The sequence below is a fragment of the Phyllobates terribilis genome, unplaced genomic scaffold, assembly GCF_046119375.1.
Source record: "Phyllobates terribilis strain yellow unplaced genomic scaffold, ASM4611937v1 Scaffold_1__5_contigs__length_1240528914, whole genome shotgun sequence".
In the NCBI taxonomy this organism is placed as follows: Eukaryota; Metazoa; Chordata; class Amphibia; order Anura; family Dendrobatidae; genus Phyllobates; species Phyllobates terribilis.
Window position 1 is genome coordinate 523,310,972 of NW_027362761.1, and position 26,845 is coordinate 523,337,816.

Sequence of the window (26,845 nt, forward strand, 5' to 3'; positions counted from 1 at the left end):
GCTAGCCCTAATGGTTGCAATGGCAGGATATGATACGGAGGTTTGGAAGTTACAGTATATGGTACAGATGCTTGACAGATACAATATATGGTAAAGAAGGTTTTGATTACTGTCTATTGGCACAGATGCGTTTTGGCTATTGACACACACACTTGGAGGTTACAGGCGATTGGCACACACACACTGGGAGGTTACAGGCGATTGGCACACACACACTGGGAGGTTACAGGCGATTGGCACACACACACTGGGAGGTTACAGGCGATTGGCACACACACACTGGGAGGTTACAGGCGATTGGCACACACACACTGGGAGGTTACAGGCGATTGGCACACACACACTGGGAGGTTACAGGCGATTGGCACACACACACTGGGAGGTTACAGGCGATTGGCACACACACACTGGGAGGTTACAGGCGATTGGCACACACACACTGGGAGGTTACAGGCGATTGGCACACACACACTGGGAGGTTACAGGCGATTGGCACACACACACTGGGATGTTACAGGCGATTGGCGAACACACTAGGATGTTACACACTAGTGACAAACACACTTGGAGGTTATACGCCAGTGAAACACACACTTAGAGGTTACAGGCTATTAGTACACACACACTTAGAGGTTACAGGCTATGGAAAATAGATGGCACACAACTACTCACAGACACTTATCGGAAAATTAGTGGGCACATAGTAAACCTAACACATTTGCTGGGTATAAGATGGGTAATACTGCTCTTGAATTACCTTGCAGTCAGGATACACATATATATATGATGGGAAGTGACTGATCCAGAACTACTCAGTGGATCATCTTAGACAGCTCTAATGTCCCTGAATGCACCTACGTATTTAACGCATAACATGCACTCATGCCTACGTACGCCGTTTTAGCATATACAGCACTATATTGTTCATGTGAGTGGTTGGCTGCAGGGGTCATGTGCGTGGACAACTCATGACTGTTGCAGCACTATTATCAAAACTGGCGAAGACCACAGAAGCGGCAGTGCTGGAGTGCAAGTAATTTATCAGGTGACTATTAGACCTTTTGCTATTTTATGGTATTCTATCCCTTTATGCACAATTCTTACATTGTTTGAAAACCCTTTTAACATTCCCAAATAGTTCAGAAAATGACAACTAAAGACTCCTTTAGGTATTGAGTTCAGTGGCACCAACTTTGCTAAAGTTTTGATGCATAAGGCTAATATTTTAATTATTGAACAGAAACAAGCAAAAATGTAACAACATCACAGAGTCAATATGTTTTGCACTTTGGGATTAAAAGATCCATTTGGGTGACCTATCTTCTATGCAGATTTTAGAATAAGTGTCATGCATTTACTTAATGGCATCAAAACTTAGATATGAAATAAACAGTCCCCCAGGGGCTCCTAAGTGATGTTTGGCTGACAGAGAATTTACTTAAAAACAATCAATATTTATACTGTGCTTCACTTCTTGAGAATCCAGATGTCCAGATTCTGTAACACAAACCAACAGTAGAAGACTATCTATTTTATCTATTATATACATAGGGTGAAATAAGTATTGAACACGTCCCCAATTTTCGAAAGTAAACATACAGTGATATCCGAAAGTGTTGACACCCTTGAAGTTGTTCCAGAAAATTAATTATTTCTCTCAGAAAATTATTGCAATTACATGTTTTGTTATACACATGTTTATTTCCTTTATGTGTATTGGAACAACAACAAAAAACTGAAAAAAAGGCTGATCTCCTTGGATGTGGATGGCAAAGAAAAATTGATGAAAGGTGGTAACGCAGGCTAGTCCAAATGGTGGTTAAGCAGCCCCAATCAATTGAAGCTGTCCTGCAGGCTCAGAGTGCATCAGTGTCAGCGCAAACTATCCGGCGACATTTGAATGAAATGAAACGCTATAGCAGGAGACCCAGGAGGACCCCACTGCTGACACAGACATAAAGAGGCTAGACTAAAGTATTGCCAAAATGTACATGAGTAAGCCAAAATCCTTTTGGGAAAGCGTTTTGTGAACAAATGAGACCAAGATAAAGCTTTTTGGTAAAGCACACCATTCTACTGTTTACCTAAAATACAATGAGGCCTACAGATAAAAGAACACAGTACCTACAGTCAAATATGGTGGAGGTTCAAGGATGTTTAGTGGTGGTTTTGCTGCATCTGGCACTGGGTGCCTTGATGTGTGCAAGGCATCATGAATCTGAAGATTACCAAAGGATTTTGAGTCGCAATGTAGTGTCCAGAGTCAGAAAGCTGGGGTTGCGTCTTAGGTCATGGGTCTTCCAGGAGGACAATGACTCCAAACATACTTCAAGAAGCATCCAGAAATCGATGGGAACAAAGCACTGGAGAATTCTGAAGCCGCCAGCAATGAGTCCGGATCTAAATCCCATTGAACACCAGTGGAGAGATCTTAAAATTGCTGTTGAAAGAAGGCATTCTTCAAATATGAGAGACCTGGAGCAGTTTGCCAATTCAGTTGAGAGGTGTAAGAAGCTTGTTGATGGTTATAGGAAACGACTGATTGCAGATATTTATTCCGAAGAGTTCGCAACCAAATATTAAGTTGAGGGTGCCAACTGTCTGCTACATTTTTGAGGTTTTGTGTGCAATTATTTCCAATTTGCCTCTTTTTCTCTGGAAATAAACATGTGTATAACAAAATAATAATTTTCTGGGAGAAATACTTCATTTTCTGGAACAACTTCAAAGGTGCCAACACTTTCAGCCATGACTGTATGTTCAAAAATAAACCTGCTCTGTTTCATAAAATGAAATGATCTTTCAGACATCCTTCCAACACCAAGATCATTGTGATTGGCCTTGTGATCGGCAGACACAGTTTTATGCAGTTTATGGCCGGTTACCTGTTTAAGATCAAATGGCAATTAACATATATTAGTTTAGATTCATAATGACCTGATTGAAAAAAAATGAATAAGAAATATGTATGTGTGAATGCCTATACTAAGTATAGGCCATCAATCTAAAGCTACTGGACAACCCCTTTAAAAAACTCGTTGACAGCACATCCCCTGTTTACACAAAGGGGAATGTGCTGCTGAGAACAACATTTTTAAGGATGCTTTGCCACATATCTGCAGCATTTTTTTATACCTACACTGATGACCATCGATTTCAAAACTGTATCAATTCTTATTAGGCTATTTTACCAGTTTCTACTGCAAACTGGTGATCCAGATACAAAAAACACAATGTGTAACTGTCTGTTCTGGATTTTTGAAGGGTCCGGATCTGGGTGAATGTGAACGTTTGCCAAGTGAATGTGAACTCTATTGCAAACAGAGAGACCCGACCAAACAGAGAGACCCGACCAAACAGGGAGATCCGACCAAATGGAGATCCGACCAAACTGAGAGATCCGACCAAACTGAGAGATCCGACCAAACTGAGAGATCCGACCAAACTGAGAGATCCGACCAAACTGAGAGATCCGACCAAACTAACTGAGAGATCCGACCGACCTAACTGAGAGATCCGACCAAACTGAGAGATCTGACCAAATTGAGAGATCCGACCAAACTGAGAGATCCGACCAAACTGAGAGATCCAATTGACCAAACTGAGAGATCCAATTGACCAAACTGAGAGATCCGACCGACCAAACTGAGAGATCCGACCGACCAAACTGAGAGATCCGACCAAACTGAGAGATCCGACCAAACTGAGAGATCCGACCAAACTGAGAGATCCGACCAAACTGAGAGATCCGACCAAACTGAGAGATCCGACCAAACTGAGAGATCCGACCAAACTGAGAGATCCGACCAAACTGAGAGATCCGACCAAACTGAGAGATCCGACCAAACAAACTGAGAGATCCGACCGAACAAACTGAGAGATCCGACCGAACAAACTGAGACATCCGACCAAACTGAGACATCCGACCAAACTGAGACATCCGACCAAACTGAGACATCCGACCAAACTGAGACATCCGACCAAACTGAGACATCCGACCAAACTGAGTCATCCGACCAAACTGAGTCATCCGACCAAACTGAGTCATCCGACCAAACTGAGAGATCCGACCAAACTGAGAGATCCGACCAAACTGAGAGATCCGACCAAACTGAGAGATCCAATTGACCAAACTGAGAGATCCGACCGACCAAACTGAGAGATCCGACCAAACTGAGAGATCCGACCAAACTGAGAGATCCGACCAAACTGAGAGATCGACCAAACTGAGAGATCGACCAAACTGAGAGATCGACCAAACGGAGAGATCCGACCGACCAAAATGAGAGATCCGACCAAACAAACTGAGAGATCCGACCAAACTGAGACATCCGACCAAACTGAGACATCCGACCAAACTGAGACATCCGACCAAACTGAGACATCCGACCAAACTGAGACATCCGACCAAACTGAGAGACCCGACCAAACTGAGAGACCCGACCAAATAGAGATCCGTCCAAACAGAGAGATCCGACCAAACAGAGATTCGGCCAAACAGAGATCTGACCATCATTGTTTCACAGCCACGCCAAGTGGGGAAAAAAAGCCACATATGTCGAAATCCAACCTGAACCAGCAGACCATTCACAAGCTGCCATGTTAACACAAGCCTATGGTTGGAAACAAGTGGTTTTTTTTTGGAAGGCTGATCATCTGATGCCTTCCAGAAATGTTAGACATTTCAGAGCAAGATGATACAGTTATATCAACTTGCTGCAGATGGTGTCACTGTGCATCGGTCAACTATACAACGCACTTTGCACAAGGAGAAGCTGTATGGGAGAGTGATGCGAAAGAAGCCGTTTCTGCAAGCAGGCCACAAACAGAGTCGGCTGAGGTATGCAAAAGCACATTTGGAGAAGCCAATTTCTTTTTGGAAGAAGGTCCTGTGGACTGATGAAACCAAGATTGAGTTGTTTGGTCATACAAAAAGGCGTCATGAATGGCGGCAAAAAAACACAGCATTCCAAGAAAAACACTTGCTACCCACAGTAAAATTTGGTGGAGGTTCCATCATGCTTTGGGGCTGTGTGGCCAATGCCGGTACCGGGAATCTTGTTAAAGTTCAGGGATGCATGGATTCCACTCAGTATCAGCAGATTCTTGACAATAATGTTCAAGAATCAGTGACAAAGTTGAAGTTACGCAGAGGATGGATCTTTCAGCAAGACAATGATCCAAAACACCGCTCCAAATCTACTCAGGCATTCATGCAGAGGAACAATTACAATGTTCTGGAATGGCCATCCCAGTCCCCAGACCTGAATATCATTGAACATCTGTGGGATCATTTGAAGAGGGCTGTCCATGCTCGGCGACCATAAAACTTAACTGAACTGGAATTGTTTTGTAAAGAGGAATGGTCAAAAATACCTTCATCCAGGATCCAGGAAATCATTAAAAGCTACAGGTAGTGACTAGAGGTTGTTATTTTTGCAAAAGGAGGATCTACTAAATATTAATGTCACTTTTCTGGTGAGGTGCCCATACTTATGCACCTGTCAAATTTTGTTTGAATGCAGATTGCACATTTTCTGTTAGTACAATAAACCTAATTTCAAGGCAGAAACATTACTGTGTCCAACAGTTATTACATATATCAAACTGAAATAGCTGTTGCAAAAACACCAATTTTTATAAAACAATAAGCTTAAGATTAATAGGGGTGCCCAAACTTTTTCATATAACTGTATATAATTAATAATGCAAAAAATCGAATCAATCATTCAAAGGTCCAGATCACCAATTTAGAAATAAAATTGTGAATGTGCAAACCAGCATTAAAACATATTACATGAAATGTTTTTAATGTTTAGAAATCTGAAATTTTGTAAAAAAAATTGTAAAAGTTCAATTTACCGTAATCATCATGAGATGATTTAAAGGTTTATTCACATCTCTTTTATGGTGTCAGTCAGAGGAAGTAGAGCAACTAGAACTGTGAACTGTAACTTCAACAGAAATGAATGGAAGTTACAGAAAAAGCATAGTACAGTGAGCTACGCTTTTCCATAGCGCATTAATTTCAATGTAGCACAGCTACGTTCGACTTTTTTGTTATGCAACTACAGACCTAAAAACACTTGTTCCCGTCTCAGTCATGAAAGTATGAAACAGGAAATAACCTGTTAACCAAGATATAAAAAAGTGCAAAAAATACATAAAAGAAAAAAAAAGAAACTTAAAAGAAAAATTAAAAAATAACAACTTTGCAAATAGGCAAATATATTGACTAAAGTTGAATTTCTTACCTCTTCCCACTGATGAATGTATCTAATTAATCTTGAAAGTCGTAGCAGGCGCAATAAGCTGAGAATTTTTGTAAATCTCACAATGCGTAGTGCTCTGGCAGTCTTATAAACCTCAGAATCCATGCCTTTCTCGACAATGAGAAAGATATAATCCACGGGAATAGAAGAGATGAAGTCAACAACAAACCAACTCTTTAAATAACTCATCTTTATGACTTTGGGATCTAGTATTATTTCAGAATTGTCTTCAATGACAATCCCAGTCCTAAAATTCATGAACAAGTCAAATAAAAAAACTGTGTCGGAGGCGACGTTGAATATAATCCACGGTGTTGTTGTCTGTTCTGTGAAGAAGGTTATCCCGACTGGAATAATGACAAGGTTCCCCACCATCATAATCAGCATTATTAGGTCCCAGTAAAACCTGCAAAAAAAAAATCAAAATTCCAAATAATTAGCAGGCAGAGATTACATCATGTACTTCCTCATTTAATTTGCATGATAATAACAAGAGCAAGTACTGTATTCTGCGAGAATGCATTATAATGAGTCATTCAAAGTCTGAAAGCAAAGTCTTCCACATTTACATAGAGTCTTTGTGAATGCTGCAAATTAGTGGATATTGATTCAGCTCAGTCTCAATAAAGTACACATGAAATACTGTAATAATAGTATGTGTATATGCAGGTTTTTTTGGGCTCATTCATTCCACATTTTTTTTATGAAATACACATGTATTACTGTGAATGCATTGACTCATGAATACTGAGTGACTTGCCTATTATAGGTTTCAAAAGGGATCACTAAATACACTGCCATCTTTTATCCTATTTTGTTTCATATTTCAAATAAAACTCAAAAATATATAAAGAAATCTTTGTGTCACTCAGAAACTCAGCCATGTCACCCCTCCTTCTCATCACTGTCCTGTGTATGTCGGTAAGACAACTGGCTGCAGCAGGAGCCTCCCCCCTTTGCTCTGTCTGCAGTAGGACAAAATATCCCCTCCCCTAAGTAGGCGAGACTTGAACCGGACACCAGTAAAAGATGGAACTGATCGCCAAGAGATTCATCTTTGTTTTCTCTGCAGCAGGAGCCTCCCCCCTTTGCTCCGTCTGCAGTAGGACAAAATATCCCCTCCCCTAAGTAGGCGAGACTTGAACTGGACACCAGTAAAAGATGGAACTGATCGCCCAGAGATTCATCTGTGTTTTCTCTGCAGCACGAGCCTCCCCCCTTTGCTCCATCTGCAGTAGGACAAAATATCCCCTCCCCTAAGTAGGCAAGACTTGAACTGGACACCAGTAAAAGATGGAACTGATCGCCAAGAGATTCATCTGTGTTTTCTGCAGCAGGAGCCTCCCCCCTTTGCTCCGTCTGCAGTAGGACAAAATATCCCCTCCCCTAAGTAGGCAAGACTTGAACCGGACACCAGTAAAAGATGGAACTGATCGCCCAGAGATTCATCTGTGTTTTCTGCAGCAGGAGCCTCCCCCCTTTGCTCCGTCTGCAGTAGGACAAAATATCTCCTCCCCTAAGTAGGCGAGACTTGAACCGGACACCAGTAAAAGATGGAACTGATCGCCCAGAGATTCAACTGTGTTTTCTGCAGCAGGAGCCTCCCCCCTTTGCTCCGTCTGCAGTAGGACAAAATATCTCCTCCCCTAAGTAGGCGAGACTTGAACCGGACACCAGTAAAAGATGGAACTGATCGCCCAGAGATTCATCTGTGTTTTCTCTGCAGCAGGAGCCTCCCCCCTTTGCTCCATCTGCAGTAGGACAAAATATCCCCTCCCCTAAGTAGGCGAGACTTGAACCGGACTCCAGTAAAAGATGGAACTGATCGCCAATAGATTCATCTGTGTTTTCTCTGCAGCAGGAGCCTCCCCCCTTTGCTCCGTCTGCAGTAGGACAAAATATCCCCTCCCCTAAGTAGGCGAGACTTGAACCGGACACCAGTAAAAGATGGAACTGATCGCCCAGAGATTCATCTGTGTTTTCTCTGCAGCACGAGCCTCCCCCCTTTGCTCCATCTGCAGTAGGACAAAATATCCCCTCCCCTAAGTAGGCAAGACTTGAACTGGACACCAGTAAAAGATGGAACTGATCACCAAGAGATTCATCTGTGTTTTCTGCAGCAGGAGCCTCCCCCCTTTGCTCCGTCTGCAGTAGGACAAAATATCCCCTCCCCTAAGTAGGCAAGACTTGAACTGGACACCAGTAAAAGATGGAACTGATCACCAAGAGATTCATCTGTGTTTTCTGCAGCAGGAGCCTCCCCCCTTTGCTCCGTCTGCAGTAGGACAAAAAATCCCCTCCCCTAAGTAGGCGAGACTTGAACCGGACTCCAGTAAAAGATGGAACTGATCGCCCAGAGATTCATCTGTGTTTTCTCTGCAGCAGGAGCCCCCCCCCCCCTTTGCTCCGTCTGCAGTAGGACAAAATATCCCCTCCCCTAAGTAGGCGAGACTTGAACCGGACTCCAGTAAAAGATGGAACTGATCGCCCAGAGATTCATCTGTGTTTTCTCTGCAGCAGGAGCCTCCCCCCTTTGCTCCGTCTGCAGTAGGACAAAATATCCCCTCCCCTAAGTAGGCGAGACTTGAACCGGATGCTAATAAAAGGTGTCACTGATTACAAAGAGATTAATCTGCAGGTTCTGTGCAGTCTACAAAACTGGCTTTCAGGATCAAACAGTAAATGCAGTGAACTAAGAAACAATGAGGACTAGACAGGAAAAATTCTTTTGATATTTGAATTTGCCAGGTTTGGTGATTTTTTCTAAAAAAATAGATTTGCAGTGAATAATTCACTGTGAATCATAGGTACTCCAATTGCCTTTAAAAGATGTGTATAACACTCTGAAGTCTCTTGGGACTGTATCCAACCACTTTCAATGTTTTTAATGCAAACGCAGAGTTAGAAATATCAGTGACTTCACCACAGAAAGGGCCATAGAAAGGGAGGGTACCTGGTAGCAACCAACAGTCCATTTAACAATTCACTGAAAGACTTTTCATGTTTTTTCAATTTAAATAACAGTGCAAAACTTATCCCTGTTAGTTATGTATGATAAGGCACACTGACTCAAACGTATCATGCCACTGTCAGAGGAAACATTATCCTGCTGTGACTGACAAGAGGGATGTGCCATATACTTCATAATGCTCTCTGATTCTTGACTACTAATACATTTGCAAGAGGTAAAAGAGGCAAATTGTGGATGCCTTTGGAAGAAGTAATGCCCAGATGACTGATTCCAGTGGGGGTGGAAGTGCTTATGTAGCTGCTAGTGGCTCCCACATTATTAAACATTGTATTTTTTTTTTTTACAATACCCTGTCCAAAAGGGATGTAGTAAAAAAAATTCTAGGAATGTAGGTACAAGTTATAACGTGGCTGTAGGACACCTAATGGATAGGAGATAGACCTGGGGTAATGCTTTAGTACAGGGGTAGGGAATCTTTATTCTGTTAAGGGCCACTTGGATATTTATACCACCCTTTGGGGGCCATACAAATCGCACGCTAACTCCACCCACAAAGTACGTCCTAACGCTGGCATTGGTGTCAGAACGTAATCTTTCATGCTCACAGGGCAAGAAGAAATTAAATGGCCGACGTCTGTCAAAATACAGCTGCGGGCCCAAGCACTGCGATCCTGGGAATATGCCCAGTGGACGGATGAAAGATCATCAAGGTCCGGAAACGGCCCTCGGGCCTGAGGTTCCCCACCCCTGCTTTAGTACATATGGGACTAAAAGGGGTTAATTGGCCATGACAGATTGATTAGGAGCAGCTGAAGAGTTGAGAGAGAAGGCTGCTCACCATATCTCAAACCCTGGGTGTGGTTCACTTTGTAAAATGAGACCTGTTTGTCTCACACATGGCTGTGTACCTTTGCTAAAAGGACAAAAAATCTGGACTCTAAGCCAGGCGGACTAACCAGCACTATTGTATGGACTTGTTACTTTAGGTTTTAGTTTGTGCTGGACAAAGGCTGTATTTAGGTTTTCCTGTGTTGTGGTTTATGAGGAGTTAAATAAACCAGCCGGACTTTAAATACAAACGTTTCCTGTGATACCTCAGATCACTCCCAAGTGATTAGCATTGTTACAATGTACATAAAGCAAAATGTGACAGTAAGGCGCAGTATAGCTATCAAGTGTATGTGGTCAAACTGGGCTAGTAATATAGATGTGCGAAAACAGACCTGCAACATTTTTTTTTTAACAAAATTCAACCATTTTCCCAAAAATGACAAAATAAGAAATGCTAGGTAGGTAAATGATCAAAAATCCCACACCTGCGACAGGGCACTGGACTTGGTGTCCAGATGTAAAATTTGACTAGTAAAACAGATAGATGTGACACACACACTTTGTGAGGTAGAGAATCACAGTTTAAATGTCTGGAGTTTGGGCAAAAATCTTTTGCATTCTTCCCTTCACAAAAAAATAATTGCACAAGAAATGCAGAGAATCAGTACAGTCTTTTTTGACAAGCAAGCACATCGTCTGTCATGGATTTCAGATTTTTTTCTATAGTGCCATCTTGCTTCTGCTTTTTAGTGTATTAAAAATGAATTTTAAAAATATGTACAGTAATTGTAATTCAAATGCAACACGACAGATGTCAGTTACACTATTTCACTGATGAATTACACTGAGTCTGGCACTGCTGCTATCTCCCCTATCTCTCTCTGTTCCTATCTTTATGACTGAGTTGTGAGCTCTGACATCCTCCCACTATCCAAAATTACCCTAAAATGTATGCTGCATTCACTGCCTAGGCTTTTATACATGCAATATGATCCCTCCTGATTGGCTGAGCTACACCATGTGACGTGATAGCGGCAAGGCATTATCAGGAGCCCACGCTTAGGTCATGTTAGCCTTATGTGACTATTACAATCTTCCACAATTTGTTTAATAGGTGGCTGGAATTATTTGGTGATTCGCGCATATCAAATTGAACATTTTTCAAATTTGCTGGGACCTGCGAATGTCATAAAATTCTAATCAAATTGTATTTGTATTGAATCAATTTGATCATCTTTAGTGATGATGACTATATTTCTGTAATTGATTTCTAGGTTTCATGTTGCTTTAAGTTCATCTTCAGGGTCCATGCACTTGATTAGGTTTTCTTTACAATTGTTAAAATGATACATAGCTATTGTGCAGGTTGTATCTTGGCTGTTTGATGGGATGGAAACAAGATCCAGTAAGTAGTTTTGTTTTTGTTTTTCTGGTAGCGACACTTATTTTCAAGGATACTATCCATTTGCTAGCTGAAGTAGACAAAGCAATCCAGAATATTTTACATAATTTAATACTGATACAATATGATTTTATTGCATGGATTACTACTGCACATTAAAATATGGTATTCCGGCCAATTTAGAATTGCTTTGTATTCGGAGAGTTAGTAAAGTTCAGTTTGTCATTTACTGCCCATGTATATTATGTTTTCAGCAATTTTAAATAGAACGTAACTTTAAAGAATTATCAGAGAACATTACAAAATTCAGGTCTGCTACATCTATATGCTGTACTCTATATAAACCCAACTCCTAAACGTGACACATTCAACAATTATTATTTGGGGCAAGTAGTGTGCACTTTATTTCATTTTTCTGAAATAAATCTACTCTGCTTTTATGAGTAGTTTAACCCTGTTTCCAGATGCCATGAATCACAGTGGCAGAAGTGTAGCAGTATGGGGTACAGAGGTGTCTGTCAGACTTGGACTAGTGATGAGCGAGTATGTTCTGTTAATCCTTTCGGTGAGCATGCTCGGGTGCTCGCCGAGTATCTTTAGCATTCTCGGGTGTTATCTTTGAGTCATGCTGTGTGCATGATTTGCGACTTTTTGACAGCTTTAATACATGTGAAGAATGCCTAAGAAACAGGCATTCCTCACATGTATTAAAGCTGTCAAACAGTCGCAAATCATGAGCACGGAGTGACTAAAACATAACACCCGAGCACGCTGAAGATACTCGGTGAGCACCCGAGCATGCTCCTAAATCTTGAGTAACAAGCATGCTCGCTCAACACTAACTTGGACCCTAATGCCAAAAGAGCTTAAAAAGCAGAAAACCCATAAAATTCAGTGAAACCATTCAGTACAGATGTAGCAAAGGTTATTATGACTCATAATAATGCATGATCTTGATAATGTCACAGAAGGTTATCTCCTTAAAGGGGTATTCCCATCTCCAAGATTCTATCCCAATATATAGTAGGTGTAATAATAATAATAAAATCAGTGGATACCTCCAATTAGAAATGTAGCATAGTTCTTCTGATTCGCTATGTTGCTTACCCCAGGTGCAGGGCATTTCAGTAGTTTAGGTTATGACTACTAGCAACTAACTGTTAATAAATGAGTAGTTGTAACCATGGATACCTAAGCTACTGCAAAGCCCTGCACATGAGGTAAGAGACATAGCTATTCAGGAGTAATATTCTACATTTCTAATTAGAGGTATTTGCAAATATTATCATTATTATTACACTTACTACATATTGAGATAGGATCTTGAAGATGGGAATACCCCTATAAGATGATTACAATAACATTGCCCAAGCCGTTGACTGATGTCAAGTTAGGTCTTGAATTACACTTTTTTCTGCCATGATATTGAGTGCTGTGTTTTGTGAGTCAAGTGAACCTTTGCTAGATCTGTACTTCCATGTGTCCCTAAAAATCCTACTTGCTAACTCTCCCAGAACGTGCAGGAGATTTCCGCAAAAAGGGAAGGCTCCTGGGGAAGTTGGCCACAAAAGTCTCCCACGACCTCCTGGTAAACAGCACTTCCTGTAAGCCCTGATGTCCACACACACAACCAAGAGGCAGGAACGGGGATGGGATCTGCAAATGGGGGAATGATTAGATAAAATGCCCTATGTGTGCCGCACTCCAGGTTATTCTACGGGACCATTTTTTAAAAAGTTGGCAAGTATGGCATTAATATACAGAAGCACAAGAAGGTTTTTTGTTCTACAGTACTCACCAAAATCTGGCCTAAAGAACAGCTACAATCATGAATGTTGACTCCTTCTACAGTCTTTGAACCGCTGTAGAGGGAGGGTCCCCTCACATGGTGGGGTTGTGCGTATTAGGACTTAGGTTTTATTCTATAAAATTCTACGGGACTCAATCTTACCAAATCAGTTCAGATCAGAAGCAGAGTAAAAAATCATACTGCAAAAACATGCAAAAGAAAACGGTAACACTGCAAAGTGTGAACTTAGCCTTCACCCACTGAACCTGCCCTACATAATGAATGCACTGAGAAAATGTAATATATGGTACAAGCATACATAATAATGCCACGCACATGCAAATGGCCGTGAAACCAATGTCTGCCATGCCCTGTTATATCCCTTCACAGAAACAAATTTGCAAATGCCACAAAGTCAAGAAAAATAAATAAATTCAAGAAACGATGATAAATTAGGCGCAAGGAAATAAGACAGCTTGTAACCTAGCAACGCTGTTAATTCACATGGACGACACTTCTATATAGGGTTTTCAGGTGTATATTTAGTCATATCTGCTAAATGGTTCTGAAAATAATCAAAACCAACACATACTCTATGATTGACAGTATAACATAGTAAGTGCCACAAATAAATATTATGTCCTCAACATTTGTCTGATTTCTACTAAATAGTATGTATAGTGTTATAGAATATATGTATATATATATGTTCATAGGTAAATCTATCCATATATATATATATATATATTTATTACACACACACACACACACACACACACATTTGTATATACTGTACATGCAGTAGCATAATACATATTATATAGAAATAAAATATTCAACAGCAAAAACATGTAAGGCAATGTCAAATGAGAAACCATAGTATAGCTTATACATATTCTTAAGAAGGGAATGTATAAAATAATTTAGACATTATTTTATTTTTAGGGAATTTGCCTTATAGCACGATACAGTTACACCATATTGGAATGGATGTGTCGTGCCTATTATTTCAGAGAAAGTTTTGAAAAGTCATAGATATAAGTCAGAAGTAGAGATGAGCAATTAATTAGAAGCAAATTGAATTTGCTTTGAATTTCATAAACAATTCAGATTTTCCCTAATCCAAATTTTTTTTGCATTTTGATTCTTTCAAATCTAGCACAATGATGGTCTGGAAGGGGATACAATTTATACTCACCACACTACAGCCCTCACCTGTTCCCCCCGGCAGCTTCAAACCCAGGCTCCTTCCAGTGTGGTCTTTTATCTCCACAGTGCTCTTCAACCCCCTCCCGCACTACCTAGTGTAATGGGTCTGGAAGGCGGAACCTCTGAGCAACTATACAAGGGGGTGGTCCTTGTAAGAAAGCGGGTGGCACCCAGGGAAGACGGGCAGGTAGTCACGGCAAGTGACTGGGACAGTCTCTGGGTAAACGGGCAGGTGGTCACGGCAAGTGACCGGGACAGTCTCTGGGTAAACGGGCAGGTGGTCACGGCAAGTGACCGGGACAGTCTCTGGGTAAACGGGCAGGTGGTCACGGCAAGTAACGGCAGAGCCTCCAGGTAGGCTAGCAGGCTGGTAGCAGGTGGACGCTCCCAGGTGAGCGAGCAAGAGTCTCTGGACAGGCAGGTGGTCACAGCACGTGACGGCGGAGCCTCCAGGTAGGCTAGCAGGCAGGTAGCAGATGAGCGCTCCCAGGTGAGAGGGCAGACGGATCCATAGACAGACTGGCAGGGCTGGTAGGCAGACTGTCGGACCGCAGGAATAGCAGCAGATAGACACGAGGCAGGCAGGTATCAGACAGGAAACTGGCAGGTAACTGGCAGGTAACTGGCAGGTAACTGGAAACTGGACCTGAGGGCTGAAGCAGAGTGATGAACTGTGCTACAACATTGCTCGGGCACCTCCATTTTGGAGGAGGTGCCTTATATATGGTGAAATCCTCCGGCTATTGGCCGGGGACTCCTTAGGGCGGCGCGCGCGGCCCCTTTAAGAGAGGGGGAGCGCGCGCCCTAAGCACCGTGGCCGGGAAGAAGAGCGCGCTGCCAGCAGAGCGGGAGGAAGACGCCGGGCACGGAGCGGAGAGGTGAGGGGAACAGCGTCCCTGCCTAGCAGGAGGCAGGGACGCCGACGCTACAGTACCCCCCCCTTTAGGCCCCCCCTTTTTTAGGCCAGAGAGAAATTTATCAAGGATGAGAGGGGCATGGATGTTCTCCCGGGGCTCCCACGTTCTCTCCTCAGGACCAAACCCCTTCCAATCTACCAGAAAAAAGGTTTTCCCTCTTACCCTTTTGGTGGCCAGAATGTTCTCTACCTCAAATTCGTTCTCAGCGGAAACCGGAGCAGGGGGCGTACCTGTAGACTTGGAAAAAGAGTTAAGTACCACGTGTTTGAGGAGAGATACATGGAAGGAGTTAGGGATCCGTAAGTTGGCCGGGAGTTTCAATTTATAGGCCACCGGATTGATTTGTTTGATAACTTCCAGTGGGCCGATGAACCGAGGCCCTAACTTGTAGGAGGGAATCTTGAGCCGGACATATTTGGATGAGAGCCAGACTTTATCTCCAGGACGGAATTGTGGAGGATCCAGGCGTTTTTTGTCAGTGTGTTTTTTCATCCGCTCGGACGACTGAAGGAGTGCGGATCGGGTACTCTCCCAAATGGAGGAGAATTCACTAACGAGAGATTCCGCAGCCGGATTGCCCACCGAGGTGGAGACGGGAAACGGGATCCGAGGATGCTGACCGAAGCCTACAAAATACGGGGATTTGGAGGAAGACTCGCTCTCGTGATTGTTGTAAGAGAACTCGGCCCATGGTAGGAGATCCACCCAGTCCGAATGGTGGGCATTAACGAAGTGCCGGAGGTAACTGGTCAGGTTCTGATTGATCCGCTCCACTTGACCATTGGACTGTGGGTGGTAAGCGGAGGAGAAGTCCAGAGTGACGTCAAGCAACTTACATGTGGCTCTCCAGAAGCGTGAGGTGAACTGAACCCCACGATCTGACACGATGTGGAGGGGCAGGCCATGGAGACGGAAGATGTGGCGGATAAAGTCTTTAGCCAGTTCGGGTGCAGACGGGAGGCCCGGCAGGGGAATGAAGTGCGCCATCTTAGAAAAGCGATCAGCGACTACCCAAATGATCGTACAACCGGCAGAGACAGGAAGATCCGTTATAAAGTCCATAGCAATATGCTGCCACGGGGCAGCAGGTACTGGAAGAGGAAGAAGGTGACCGGCTGGCAGGTGTCTCGGAACTTTGTTGCGGGCGCAGGACACACAGGCAGAAACAAAAGTCTATTACATCCTTGTGCAGGGTAGGCCACCAGTAATGCCGGGTAATGAGCTGGAGGGTCTTTTTCTGACCGGCGTGGCCAGCTAGCTTAGACGAGTGACCCCAGTGTAGGACCTTCTTCCGATCAGGTACTGTTACGAACGTCTTACCGGGAGGGAGACGATTTAGATTCACGGGAGCCACTTGCATTACTCTGGCGGGATCAATGATGTGCTTAGGTTCCTCCTCTAGATCAGATACCAGAAAGGATCGGGACAAGGCGTCAGTTTTGATGTTCTTGTCTGCCGGGCAAAAATGAAGAACAAAATCAAAGCGGGCAAAAAACAAGGACCACCGGGCTTGGCACGGGTTAAGTCTCTGGGTGCTCTGAAGGTAAGCCAAGTTCTTGTGGTCCGTGTAAATTATTACCGGGTGAAGAGCCCCCTCGAGCAGGTAACGCCACTCCTCCAGTGCCAGCTTAATGGCTAACAATTCTCGGTCTCCAATAGAATAATTGCGCTCAGAAGAGGAGAAGAGTTTGGAGAAAAAAACGCAGGTTACCATTCTTCCGGAAGATGACTTTTGGGTAAGTACCGCCCCGACTCCGGAGGAGGAAGCGTCAACCTCTAGGAAGAATTGTTTGTTACCGTCCGGACGATGCAGCACCGGGGCGGAGGAGAAGGCCTGTTTTAAGGAAAGAAAGGCCTCCTCAGCTTCGGGCGGCCATCTTCTGGGATTAGTACCCTTACGGGTGAGCGCAGAGATAGGGGCAGTCCGGGAAGAGAAGTGCGGTATGAAGAGGCGGTAATAGTTGGCGAAGCCCAGGAACCGCTGAATAGCCTTCAACCCCTCTGGTCGGGGCCACTTCTGGATGGCAGACAGTTTCTCAGGATCCATTTGTAGGCCGGTCTGAGAGATTATGTAGCCCAGAAATGGAAGAGAGGTCTGCTCAAAGATGCACTTCTCATATTTAGCGTAGACGTGGTTCTGCCTGAGCCTGAGCAGGACCTGATGAATATCCCTCCGGTGAGTAGGAAGGTCCGGAGAGAAGACCAAGATGTCGTCCAGGTACACCACCACGCAGGAGTAGAGAAGGTCACGGAAGATGTCATTGACCAACTCTTGAAAGACGGCAGGAGCGTTACAGAGACCAAAGGGCATTACAAGGTACTCATAGTGGCCGTCCCGGGTGTTGAATGCCGTCTTCCACTCATCCCCCTGACGGATACGGACCAGGTTATACGCCCCACGGAGATCCAGTTTGGTGAAGATTCTAGCCCCCCTCAGGCGGTCAAATAATTCAGGAATGGGCGGGAGGGGGAATTTATTCTTCACTGTAATCTGGTTAAGGCCTCTATAATCTATACATGGACAGAGTGAGCCGTCCTTCTTTTTGACGAAGAAGAAGCCTGCTCCCGCCGGGGAGGTAGATTTCCGGATAAATCCCCGGGCAAGATTCTCCTCAATATATTCAGACATGGACCGGGTCTCTGCTGCGGACAAAGGGTAGATATGCCCACGGGGAGGAGTAGAGCCGGGTATCCGGTCGATTGGACAGTCATATGGTCTATGAGGGGGTAATGTCTCTGCTTCTTTCTTATTGAAGACATCCGCATAAGACCAATAGGGAACCGGTAGACCGGGTAGATTGACTGGGGTAGGAGAAGGACGAGCAGGATGAACGGGAACTAGACAAGTCTTATGGCAGTCCTGTCCCCAGCGAAGGACTTCTCCGGTCTGCCAGTCAAGCACAGATGCATGTTTCTGGAGCCAAGGTAGGCCCAGCAAGAGTGCGTGAGAGAGTCCAGGCAGAACATGAAAGGAGATGCTCTCAGAATGCAGCATTCCCACCTGCAGAGTTATGGATTCGGTGATGAGTTGGATGGGATGTGGTAAGAGGCCCCCATCCACGGCGGCGACAGATAAAGGTACGGCCAGAGGTTTGGTGGGAATGCGGTACTTCTCTACCAGGGATTGAGAGATGAGATTACCAGCAGCTCCTGAGTCAAGTTGAGCCAGTTCGAAATAGCGGTTCTCTCCGCAGATGATAGAGACTGACAGCATCAGGGATGGAGAGGGTTTACTTTTGTCTAGGGCGACCTCTCTGAGCGACCCTAGACACAGGCGTTTCCCGATCTCTCAGGGCAGGAACGGATCCGGTGCTCCTTACTGCCACAGTGGAAGCAGCTCCCCTCGGCCCGGCGTGAGTCTTGACGGGTTTTGACCATCTTGGTCTGGTCGACCTGCATAGGCTCAGGTGAGTGTGCCTGGGGAGTAACGGAGGGAATGACGGGTTTCTGGAAGGTGGGGGCTAGATGTGGAAACCTCCTCTCACGGGTGACCTCTTTGGCGCGCTCCTGGAACCGGATGTCAATCCGGGTGGCAAGTGTTATTAAGTCGTCGAGAGTGGTAGGAATGTCCCGACCGGCGAGTTCATCTTTAATACGGCCGGACAGACCCTCCCAGAAGATAGACACCAGAGCGTCGTTATCCCAGGCCAGCTCCGAAGCAAGAGTACGGAACCGTATGGCATATTGGCCCACGGTGAGATCTCCTTGACGGAGGCGTAGCAGAGACGATGCGGATAAGGTCTTCCGTCCGGGTTCGTCGAAGACTTTCCGGAAAGCCGTGAGAAAGGCTGGCAGGTCGGACACCAGGGGGTCTCCTCTCTCCCATAGAGGATTTAGCCAAGCCAGTGCCTCCCCCGTGAGATGGGACATGATGAAAGCAACTTTGGCCCGGTCGGAGATAAACTGGTGGGACAGGAGTTCAAAGTGCAGGGTGCACTGGTTTATGAAGCCCCGAGCTTGAGCGGGGTCGCATCCGAAGCGAGGAGGAGCAGAAAGCCGGGGTCCGGGGCAGGATACCATGGTATTGGTAGGCAGCGGCGCTGCCGGGTTGCGAGTCATGACACTAGCGGTGGTTGCTGGTGGAGCAGTCAGAGTGTCCAGGCGAGAGTTGACATTCCGCAGGTGACCCAGGATGGACTCCTGTTGGGACCTCTGACGGGACAGTTCATGACATAGGTCCGAGAGCGAGGGAGCTTGGGTTCCACCGGGTTCCATGGCCCGAGCAAACTGTAACGGGTCTGGGAGGCGGAACCTCTGAGCAACTATACAAGGGGGCGGTCCTTGTAAGGAAGCGGGTGGCACCCAGGGAAGACGGGCAGGTAGTCACAGCAAGTGACAGGGACAGTCTCTGGGTAAACGGGCAGGTGGTCACGGCAAGTGACCGGGACAGTCTCTGGGTAAACGGGCAGGTGGTCACGGCAAGTGACCGGGACAGTCTCTGGGTAAACGGGCAGGTGGTCACGGCAAGTGACCGGGACAGTCTCTGGGTAAACGGGCAGGTGGTCACGGCAAGTGACGGCAGAGCCTCCAGGTAGGCTAGCAGGCTGGTAGCAGGTGGACGCTCCCAGGTGAGCGAGCAAGAGTCTCTGGACAGGCAGGTGGTCACAGCACGTGACGGCGGAGCCTCCAGGTAGGCTAGCAGGCAGGTAGCAGATGAGCGCTCCCAGGTGAGAGGGCAGACGGATCCATAGACAGACTGGCAGGGCTGGTAGGCAGACTGTCGGACCGCAGGAATAGCAGCAGATAGACACGAGGCAGGCAGGTATCAGACAGGAAACTGGCAGGTAACTGGCAGGTAACTGGAAACGGGACCTGAGGGCTGAAACAGAGTGATGAACTGTGCTACAACATTGCTCGGGCACCTCCATTTTGGAGGAGGTGCCTTATATATGGTGAAGTCCTCCGGCTATTGGCCGGGGACTCCTTAGGGCGGCGCGCGCGGCCCCTTTAAGAGAGGGGGAGCGCGCGCGCGCGGTCCCTAAGCACCGTGGCCGGGAAGCAGCGCGCGCTGCCAGCAGAGCGGGAGGAAGACGCTGGGCACGGAGCGGAGAGGTGAGGAGAACAGCGTCCCTGCCTAGCAGGAGGCAGGGACGCCGACGCTACACCTAGACCTCGTCATGACATGCATTGGAGCGGTAGTTGCAAAAAAATTTGTATTCTAGTCTGAAGCCTAAGAAGGCAGCCAGATGAGTCAAAAGCAGGGCCGGTGTCAGCAGCCAGAGCACCCGGGCAAGTTCCGGGGCCCTGGACCATCAGAGGGCCCCACTTGCTGTCGGGACCCGGGCCACTCCCCCAGCACCTGTGCAGGATCGCCGGCGCTGCTTGATTGCCAGCACTTCACCAGACATGGCCGTGCAGTGCGCTGTGCGGCTGTGTCTGGTAGTAATGATACAGCAGGGGCGACACTGCACATTTAATTGTGCTTGTGTGTCACCCTTGCCGCATCATTACAACCAGACACAGCCACATAGCGCACTGTGCGCAGCCATGTCTGAAGTGCCGGCAATCAAACACCATCAGAGGTCCTGCACAGATGATGGGGGGGCGGCCCAGGTCCCAACAACAAGTAGGCCTCTCTGATTGTCCAGGGCCATGTCTGTGATGACACAGCCACATGCCAGAGGACCTGAACGAGAGACAGGCCGGGGGTTAGGTGAGCGAGACTTGTTGCCAGCTTCTTCAATCCCCATATTGAAAATATTTCTAATGTGTATGTATGATGTGAATGCCTGTGTATGTCAGTGTGTATGACTGTGTGTATATATATTTATGTCCGTTTCATACAGTACAGACCAAAAGTTTGGACACACCTTCTCATTTAAAGATTTTTCTGTATTTTCATGACTATGAAAATTGTACATTCACACTGAAGGCATCAAAACTATGAATTAACACATGTGGAATTATATAGTTAACAAAAAAGTGTGAAACAACTGAAAATATGTCTTATATTCTAGGTTCTTCAAAGTAGCCACCTTTTGCTTTGATGACTGCTTTGCACACTCTTGGCATTCTCTTGATGAGCTTCAAGAGGTAGTCACCGGAAATGGTTTTCACTTCACAGGTGTGCTCTGTCAGGTTTAATAAGTGGGATTTCTTGCCTTATAAATGGGGTTGGGACCATCAGTTGTGTTGTGCAGAAGTCAGGTGGATACACAGCTGATAGTCCTACTGAATAGACTGTTAGAATTTGTATTATGGCAAGAAAAAAGCAGCTAAGTAAAGAAAAACGAGTGGCCATCATTACTTTAAGAAATGAAGGTCAGTCAGTGGGAAAAAATGGGAAAAGTTTGAAAGTGTCCCCAAGTGCAATTGCAAAAACCATCAAGCGCTACAAAGAAACTGGCTCACATGAGGACCGCCCCAGGAAAGGAAGACGAAGAGTCACCTCTGCTTCTGAGGATAAGTTTATCCGAGTCACCAGCCTCAGAAATCGCAGGTTAACAGCAGCTCAGATTAGAGACCAGGTCATACCACATAGCAGCAGACACATCTCTTCAACAACTGTTAAGAGGAGACTTTGTGCAGCAGGCCTTCATGGTAAAATAGCTGCTAGGAAACCACTGCTAAGGACAGGCAACAAGCAGAAGAGACTTGTTTGGGCTAAAGAACACAAGGAATGGACATTAGACCAGTGGAAATCTGTGCTTTGGTCTGATGAGTCCAAATTTGAGATCTTTGGTTCCAACCACCGTGTCTTTGTGCGACGCAGAAAAGGGGAACGGATGGACTCTACATGCCTGGTTCCCACTGTGAAGCATGGAGGAGGAGGTGTGATGGTGTGGGGGTGCTTTGCTGGTGACACTGTTGGAGATTTATTCAAAATTGAAGGCATACTGAACCAGCATGGCTACCACAGCATCTTGGAGCGGCATGCTATTCCATCCGGTTTGCGTTTAGTTGGACCATCATTTATTTTTCAACAGGACAATGACCCAAAACACACCTCCAGGCTGTGTAAGGGCTATTTGACCTAGAGGGAGAGTGATGGGGTGCTACACCAGATGACCTGGCCTCCACAGTCACCAGACCTGAACCCAATCTAGATGGTTTGGGGTGAGCTGGAACGCAGAGTGAAGGCAAAAGGGCCAACAAGTGCTAAGCATCTCTGGGAATTCCTTCAAGACTGTTGGAAGACCATTTCCGGTGACTAACTCTTGAAGCTCATCAAGAGAATGCCAAGAGTGTGCAAAGCAGTCATCAAAGCAAAAGGTGGCTACTTTGAAGAACCTAGAATATAAGACATATTTTCAGTTGTTTCACATTTTTTTGTTAAGTATATAATTCCACATGTGTTAATTCATAGTTTTGATGCCTTCGGTGTGAATGTACAATTTTCATAGTCATGAAAATACAGAAAAATCTTTAAAAGAGAAGGTGTGTCCAAACTTTTGGTCTGTACTGTATATATATATATATATATATATATATATATATATATATATATATATATATACAGTTATATGAAAAAGTTTGGGCACCCCTATTAATCTTAAGCTTAATGTTTTAGAAAAATTGGTGGTTTTGTAACAGCTATTTCAGCTTGATATATGTAATAACTGTTGGACACAGTAATGTTTCTGCCTTGAAATGAGGTTTATTGTACTAACAGAAAATGTGCAATCTGCATTCAAACAAAATTTGACAGGTGCATAAGTATGGGCACCTCACCTGAAAAGTGACATTAATATTTAGTAGATCCTCCTTTTGCAAAAATAACAGCTTCTAGTCGCTTGCTGTAGCTTTTAATGATTTCCTGGATCCTGGATGAAGGTATTTTTGACCATTCCTTTTTTCAAAACAATTCCAGTTCAGTTAAGTTTGATGGTCGCCGAGCATGGACAGCCCTCTTCAAATGATCCCACAGATGTTCAATGATATTCAGGTCTGGGGACTGGGATGGCCATTCCAGAACATTGTAATTGTTCCTCTGCATGAATGCCTGAGTAGATTTGGAGAGGTGTTTTGGATCATTGTCTTGCTGAAAGATCCATCCCCTGCGTAACTTCAACTTTGTCACTGATTCTTGAACATTATTGTCAAGAATCTGCTGATACTGAGTGGAATCCATGCGTCCCTCAACTTTAACAAGATTCCCGGTGCCGGCATTGGCCACACAGCCCCAAAGCATGATGGAACCTCCACCAAATTTTACTGTGGGTAGCAAGTGTTTTTCTTGGAATGCTGTGGTTTTTTGCCACCATGCATAACGCCTTTTTGTATGACCAAACAACTCAATCTTGGTTTCATCAGTCCACAGGACCTTCTTCCAAAAAGAAATTGGCTTCTCCAAATGTGCTTTTGCATACATCAGCCGACTCTGTTTGTGGCGTGCTTGCAGAAATGGCTTCTTTCGCATCACTCTCCCATACAGCTTCTCCTTGTGCAAAGTGCGTTGTATAGTTGACCGATGCACAGTGACACCATCTGCAGCAAGTTGATGCTGCAGCTCTCTGGAGGTGGTCTGAGGATTGTCCTTGACTGATCTCACTGATCTCTTGGCCTGCCACTTCTGGCCTTAACAAGAACTGTCCCTGTGTTCTTCCGTTTCCTTACTATGTTCCTCACAGTGGAAACTAACAGGTTAAATCGCTGAGACAGCTTTTTGTATCCTTCCCCTGAACAACTATGTTGAATAATCTTTGTTTTCAGATCATTTGACAGTTGTTTTGAGGAGCCCATGATGCCACTCTTCAGAGGAGATTCAAACAGGAGAATAACTTGCAAGTGGCCACTTTAATTAGCTTCTCTCATGATTGTATACACCTGGCTATGAAGTTCAAAGCTCAATGAGGTTACAAAACCAAAAAAAGTGCTTTAGTAAGTCAGTAAATAGTAGGTAGGAGTATTTAAAACAAGAAAATGATAAGGGTGCCCATACTTATGCACCTGTCAAATTTTGTTTGAATGCAGATTGCACATTTTCTGTTAGTACAATAAACCTCATTTCAAGGCAGAAACATTACTGTGTCCAACAGTTATTACATATATCAAACTGAAATAGCTGTTACAAAAACACCAATTTTTATAAAACATTAAGCTTAAGATTAATAGGGGTGCCCAAACTTTTTCATATAACTGTATATATTCCTTTTTAGGTCTTATGTGTATTATGTAATGGAGTCTTGGGCATTTTGGCGATTGCCACAGAAAAAATACAGACCACCAGAGTAGAGCTATCTAAATATGCACCCCAGAATAGATACATGCTGTACCTCAAATTAGACACCAGTATACAGTTCTACCTTACATTAAACATTAAAATAAATATGTTATGACTGTATAAGCAAACTCACACAAGTTACGTACAAACCTGGAGAAACAAACACCTGAACCCAACAGGTCCTTGTTCAGACTAGGAAAGTGCCTAATATGACCCTGAATTGTGCTTACCCGCCTGCGGAGGTTGTCACTCTAAGAATACGCAATGGCACCCCCACTCAACGTTGACTTACCCTGAATATCCTTAACTGCACCCTCTCTATAAACAATGTGCAACACTAAAACAATGATAACTATAAAGTGAAATACAAAAAAATCTAAGGAAGAGAGGCTTATGAATGTGTTCACACAGACACACAGGAAAGATGGAAGAAAATAAAAAGAACCACACAACAAATGGAATACATGAAAAACCTCCCAAACCCCAATTGTAAAAGAAAGGAAAGGGTACTGGGGAGGTAGACACACAAACAAACCGTAGGAAAAGCAACAGAGATTAACCAGGTAAGATTATCCCTATCTGTGAAGATGGATCTCCAAGCACCATCTGTCTTAAAGCATAGCCAGCAAAGAAGGCAGGTGCAAGCTAAGTATAAATAGCCCCTCCCAAGAAGTGATAGGACGGAATTAAATAGGGAAGTGAGAGACACCTGAATAGAAGCAAACCAAGGAAAAAAAAGACAAGAACCATCAGCAGTTGGACAGAGACCAAACAGGCTGTGGCTCAGCAGAAAGGGAAAACAACCACGCAGCAAGAGGTCCCCGGTTTAGACCCCTAAATTAGTCATAGGACACACAGCAGTCTCTAATATATATACAGACCCCCAAAATACAGCCTATCCACTCATTCTAAACATTCTAACTATAGACACTAACTATAGACACCAGACCCCCTAAATAAATACAGACGCACAAAAAATAAACTTCAAACACAACCCCCCCAAAACAAATACAGACTTACAAAATACAAAACCCAGTTTAGTCCCCCTAAAGACTCCCTAAATACAAGATCACTTAAACTCATACAGACTCCAGATAAATATAGACCCCTTAAATATAAACAATCCCCAAACCAGACCCCTTGAATAAAGATTATCCCACCATAAAAAAAACAGACTTCCAAAAGAATTACAGCTCCCCCAATACTAATCCCAGACATTTTCACAGAATAGTTCACCCTCTTCTCTGAGAACCTGTATAAACTTTTGCACCTTCACTCATTGGCTTGAGGACCTACACAGATATGATTATGTGTCCATCTCCTTGCAAGTCTTTCTACAGAAAAGTAAAGGTCCTGCAGACATTTGGGATCAGTGTGCATGCTGCGATTTACAGCAAAAATGTGACAAAATTGCAATGAGCACTCTGCCCTTAATATTTGTTGGGAGTTGGCACTGACGCACCCCCTGGGCCGTGGGGATACCCGGAGCCGGGTCTTGTAGATGCTGGGGGTAGTAGTCACCGTGGCGGTGACCCGGTCCGTGATCCAGGGCGGTCAAACCAGGGGTAGTCTATGTGTATAGGTTTATATAGTCCGACTTCGCCACCTGTGGATTGCGGTTATGGAAAACCGCCGCTGTGGAGCAGTCCACTGAAGCTGGTGGTATGCGCAGCAAGTGTAGTATAACTCCCCACAGGAAGAGTGTAGCTTCAGGGCAGCGCAGGTGAATGATGGTGGTTGTGCGGGGCGTCCCAGTGCAGTGAGTGCTGGCGCGGTAAGAAACACAGAGACAAGGTGATGCAGTCCCAGGGTCTTTACTCACGGTTATCAGTTTCCAAGTTACACTGCAGATCATAACTTCCCACGTCGTGCTGTGCGTACTCAGTGAGGGGCTCGGTCCACCCTCAGGTATCTCCAGAGCACTTTTCAGGACCCCGTTCTGTGTACCTTTCTCTGGCCTCTCTCCTTGTACCTCACACCTAGCGGCACCTCTATCCAGTGTCCTCGGGCCTTGGTGGGCGACGTGTGTTCCGTCCCCTGACCCTATGTGGCTACCTTCCTAGTGTCTGGTGTGGGCGGCTTGCCGTACTTGAAGTGCTGCAGCCTCCGGTTCCCAGTTGAGCCTTGTAGTCTGTGCTGGTTGAGGGATCCGGTTCCCTTTCTTCTGGCCTGATCCCCCTACCTCCTGGCAGCGGCGGGCCTACGGGTGGCAGCTGCATGGCCCGTACCCCTGGAGGTCCCTTCGGTTCCTTTCCTGGAGCCTTCCTGCTCCCTCTTTCCTCTCCTTTCTC

The 26,845-nt window shown here is 45.0% G+C and overlaps 1 protein-coding gene across 2 annotated transcripts in view; it reads right to left on the reverse strand.

The window, feature by feature from the left end:
• Window positions 1–26,845, reverse strand: part of HCN1 (hyperpolarization activated cyclic nucleotide gated potassium channel 1) — a 526,503-nt gene that overhangs the window by 384,263 nt on the left and 115,395 nt on the right. For both annotated transcript variants that reach the window (XM_073680307.1, XM_073680308.1), the window contains exon 2: window positions 6,255–6,678. In XM_073680307.1, coding sequence (XP_073536408.1) covers window positions 6,255–6,678 — 424 coding nt within the window. The remainder of the gene's footprint in view (window positions 1–6,254; window positions 6,679–26,845) is intronic.